The sequence below is a fragment of the Benincasa hispida genome, chromosome 4, assembly GCF_009727055.1.
Source record: "Benincasa hispida cultivar B227 chromosome 4, ASM972705v1, whole genome shotgun sequence".
In the NCBI taxonomy this organism is placed as follows: domain Eukaryota; kingdom Viridiplantae; phylum Streptophyta; class Magnoliopsida; order Cucurbitales; family Cucurbitaceae; genus Benincasa; species Benincasa hispida.
In genome coordinates, this window is record NC_052352.1 from 26,023,451 (window position 1) to 26,027,235 (window position 3,785).

A 3,785-nucleotide genomic window follows, 5' to 3' on the forward strand; every position below is an offset into this window, starting at 1 on the left:
TAGATAGAGATATTTTGTTATATTATAAATAAATTGGTTAATTTTTCTTTATTTGAAAACATCTCATTAAATTACTTATATACGATTTAAATGTTAAAACAAAAATCAATCATACATCATTGAAAAATAATTCAAACAAATTAATAAACAAAATCATAATCCCAAATCTAATCCAAATAAAATGTAAAATGTAAGCCCTTTATTTAAATAATTCCAACATTTATACAATCAACCCAAAACATAAACTTCCTATAAAAAAAAAAAAAAAAAAGAAAAAGAAATCACAATAATCATATAGATTCTTCAAGCACCATACTTACAAAAGCAAAATATATACTCTTCCCCTCAACCAAATCCAAGGGACAAATTTCAAAATATAATCCAAACACAAAATTCAATGGTCTTACATATCGTTTCAACAATTATTTCATAGCTCGGGATCTCAAACCGTTACCCCAATTTTTTCCTTTTTAAGCTAAGACATCTAAAACACAATATATCGACAAATTATATATTAATTATGAAGAGCAAAGGGCTAATGGTTATCTTCTTTACCCCATTTTCTAAGCCAGAGCAGGATGTGCACCACCATGGCACACAAGAACCCTAGGGCAGCGCTGGAGCCAACCAACGAAACTCCGGTGCATATCACCATCACAAATGCCTCCTCTTTACTGTTCATGTCTCTCGCTGCAATCGCTAGCTCCACTCCGGCAAACAGCAGTAGAACTCCCAAAATCCCTACCGGAAATTGGTTCAAAACCTAAATGTGCCATTATATATAACCTTATTTATCAGCTTAAGCTTTTCTGTTTTAGTAACATTAGGTTAGATTACAAATTTAGTCTCATATAATTTGAACTTACTATTTATTATGAATTTTCAATTTATTATATCTTTATCAATTTAATAAATTAGTTCTCATAGGTATGATTTGAGATTAGTTTCAATTTAGTTCATATTATTGAAGAGGCTAATTAAGAATGTGTTCACTAATAATTTTAATAGAGTTTTTAAAAGGATGATTTATGAAATTTTGTTGTGAAATTTAAGTAATAGACATATCGATGGATGTGTGTTTAGTTTTTATGTTACTCAATGTCGTCAATTTTTGTTATTCATTTTAACTAGGAATTACAAACTGATAGTATTCAACCTTAAATGTATATCTTAACTTATCAGCTAAATCTTTTGAGTTAGAGTGAACCGAACCTTTGCAAGAGAGCTTCCAAGAATCAAGCCAAGAATCAATTTGGCGGAACCGAGTAATACAACACAGCCGCCACTCCTGCCACCGAACTTGTACTGACCGGCAAGGCCGCCAGCACCATGACAAGTTGGAATGGCGCCGAACCAGCAGCCAACGATGTTCATAAGCCCTACGGTGACGGACAGCGATGTGACGGTGATAATCTTGCCCGGAAAAAGGTCCAGGGAGAGCTTGCAAACGGCGATAACTGAGTTTAGAATGGAGAGAGGAAGCTGAGGAATTGTTCCCTTTATGAACCCTTTTTTCCATTGGCTTTTTGTGATCTTCACAATGCTTATAGATGACGGTCCGAATGTAATTTCTTTAACAACTTTTGGACTACGGATGAAGAGAAAAACAACGCCTAATAAGAAAATTATGAAAGCTGACGGAAGGGAAGTTATGATCTTCCTAAGCTTCTCTTTCCTTCGTTTTGATTCTCCTTGGGCTTCAATTTCAACTCCTTGTAAGTTTAGGAATAAAAATTATATATTAAATTTAAAACAATTAATTAATTGATAATTGTTTTAATTGGCAAAACAATTGAAATTATTTTCAAATATAGCAAAATGTCACTACCGATTACATTTAGTGTCTATCCTTAATAGATAATAACATATGTTACATTTATACTCATTTCTCTATATTTAAAAACAATCCTATATTAAAATGGTTTAAGATAACTCATTTTTTTTTCAAAGATTAAAATAACATTTTAGACCATATTAGTATTTTGAGTTTACTATTTTTAGCTGTCTAATTTTGGTAATTACAATAATCTTAATTTATATTTTTATTAAATCTTAAATTTAGTCTATATACCATCAATTAATCTTAAATTTAGTCTTTTAGAGTTAATTTCTTTTATCGAAATTGGTTCAATAATAATAATTTAACAATATGTGATAAACTAAAGACAAATAAATTGTCAAAAATAATTAACAATAAATTAATTATAGGGATTTGACTAAAATGAGACAATTGAAATTTTCAATGTTTTTAAAATTATTCTTTTAATTTTCAAATTTTAGATTTATTTTTAAATTTTTTGGTAAGAAGTAGATAACAAATAGGTGGGAGGAATATTTATAGACTTAATTATAAAAACGATAAACAAAAAACGGTTTTTTATTTTTGAAAATTAAGTCTATAGACATTATTTTTACTTCTAAATTTTTTTCTTTTGTTATCTATTTTACTAATGGTTTAAAAAATCAAATCAAATTTTGAAAATTAAAAAATAGTTTTAAAAACTTGTTTTTTTTTTTTTTTTGAAATTTGGTTAAGAATTAACTATTGTAATTGATAAAGAAATCATGGTAAGAAATGACAAGGAAATAAGTTTAATTTTTAAAAATCAAAAATAAAAAACGAAATCATTACTAAACCAACTTTAATATAATTATCAAATAGATATTAAATACTAAAAAAAAATTTAGAAACCAAAATAAAATAAAATTAAAAGTGGAATAAAATTACTGAAAATTTATTGATTTGAAAAAAATGAAGATGTAGGGATTTAAACTAAAATTTTGACTTCATGAAAAAGAGTGTAGGAATACCCTACTTGCATCCGCCGTTGTTTCTTCTTCTCCGGCGCCGTTAACGATGATCACAAAACAAGCACAAACAATGGCCAAAACCAACCCATCTAATCCAAACCATTCTCGACCGTCACCGGATTTCGATTTCGCCATATTTTGATCATAACGAACATATTTAACGGCCGTCAGAGCAAACGACAATCCTTGCGCCAATTGAATCCCTCTCACCACCGCCAACGGCATCAATTTGTAAACCAAATGCATCAGCCCCGTCGCACCCAGAACAAACAGAATCCCACCGGTCAAGATTCCGGCCGCCATGATTTCCGCCACGCCGAACTCTGCATCAGCCAGAGCCGCCGCGGCGATCGACTTCATTGGCTGAACCGGCATCGGAACGCCGTAGATCAAGCCGGTAACGATGTTGTAAATTCCGGTGAAAATCAGAGTGGTGCCTAAATTGATGTTTTTGGATAATGTCAGAGCTAAAACTATGGGAATATATGTCCCTAAATCGCCCATTGCGCCGTTTAATTCAGCCCATTTTGACTTGAATACCAGATTGGTTTTAAGCTTTTCCATTACTGTTCCCGGTAAACTGCTTATTGACGTCCGTTTACGGGTTTCCGCCTGGTTTTCGATGGTTTCGAGGGCTGGGGAACGGCGGTTTTGCGAGGCCATTGAGAAGCGTCAACTGGGTTTTTCAATTAATTTTGTCAAGTGGAAAGGGTATAAATGCAAATGCAAAATCGATATGAATGTATACTTTACAGAGGTGAAGTAAAACGATCCCAATTTTTATTTTAAATTTCAGAATTAATTGTTATTTTGGTCTCTTGACCTTTTTAATTTTAGTTTATTATCATCCTTATTATTTTAAAATATTCATTTCACCTCTAAATTCTCAATTTTGATTTATTTTGACTATTATATTTTCAAAATATTTCTTTTAGTCTTATACTTTTAAAAAGTGATTATTTTGAAAGTAACAA

The 3,785-nt window shown here is 30.9% G+C and overlaps 1 protein-coding gene across 1 annotated transcript; it reads right to left on the minus strand.

The window, feature by feature from the left end:
* Positions 1 to 234: 234 nt before the first annotated feature.
* LOC120076565 (molybdate transporter 1) lies at positions 235 to 3,500 on the minus strand. The gene is made up of 3 exons (XM_039030432.1): positions 2,817 to 3,500; positions 1,213 to 1,712; positions 235 to 763 (listed from the first exon to the last, which is right to left on the minus strand). The coding sequence occupies exons 1-3, from the start codon at positions 3,472 to 3,474 to the stop codon at positions 536 to 538; spliced, it is 1,386 nt and encodes a 461-aa protein (XP_038886360.1). The 5' UTR covers positions 3,475 to 3,500; the 3' UTR covers positions 235 to 535.
* Positions 3,501 to 3,785: the final 285 nt, after the last annotated feature.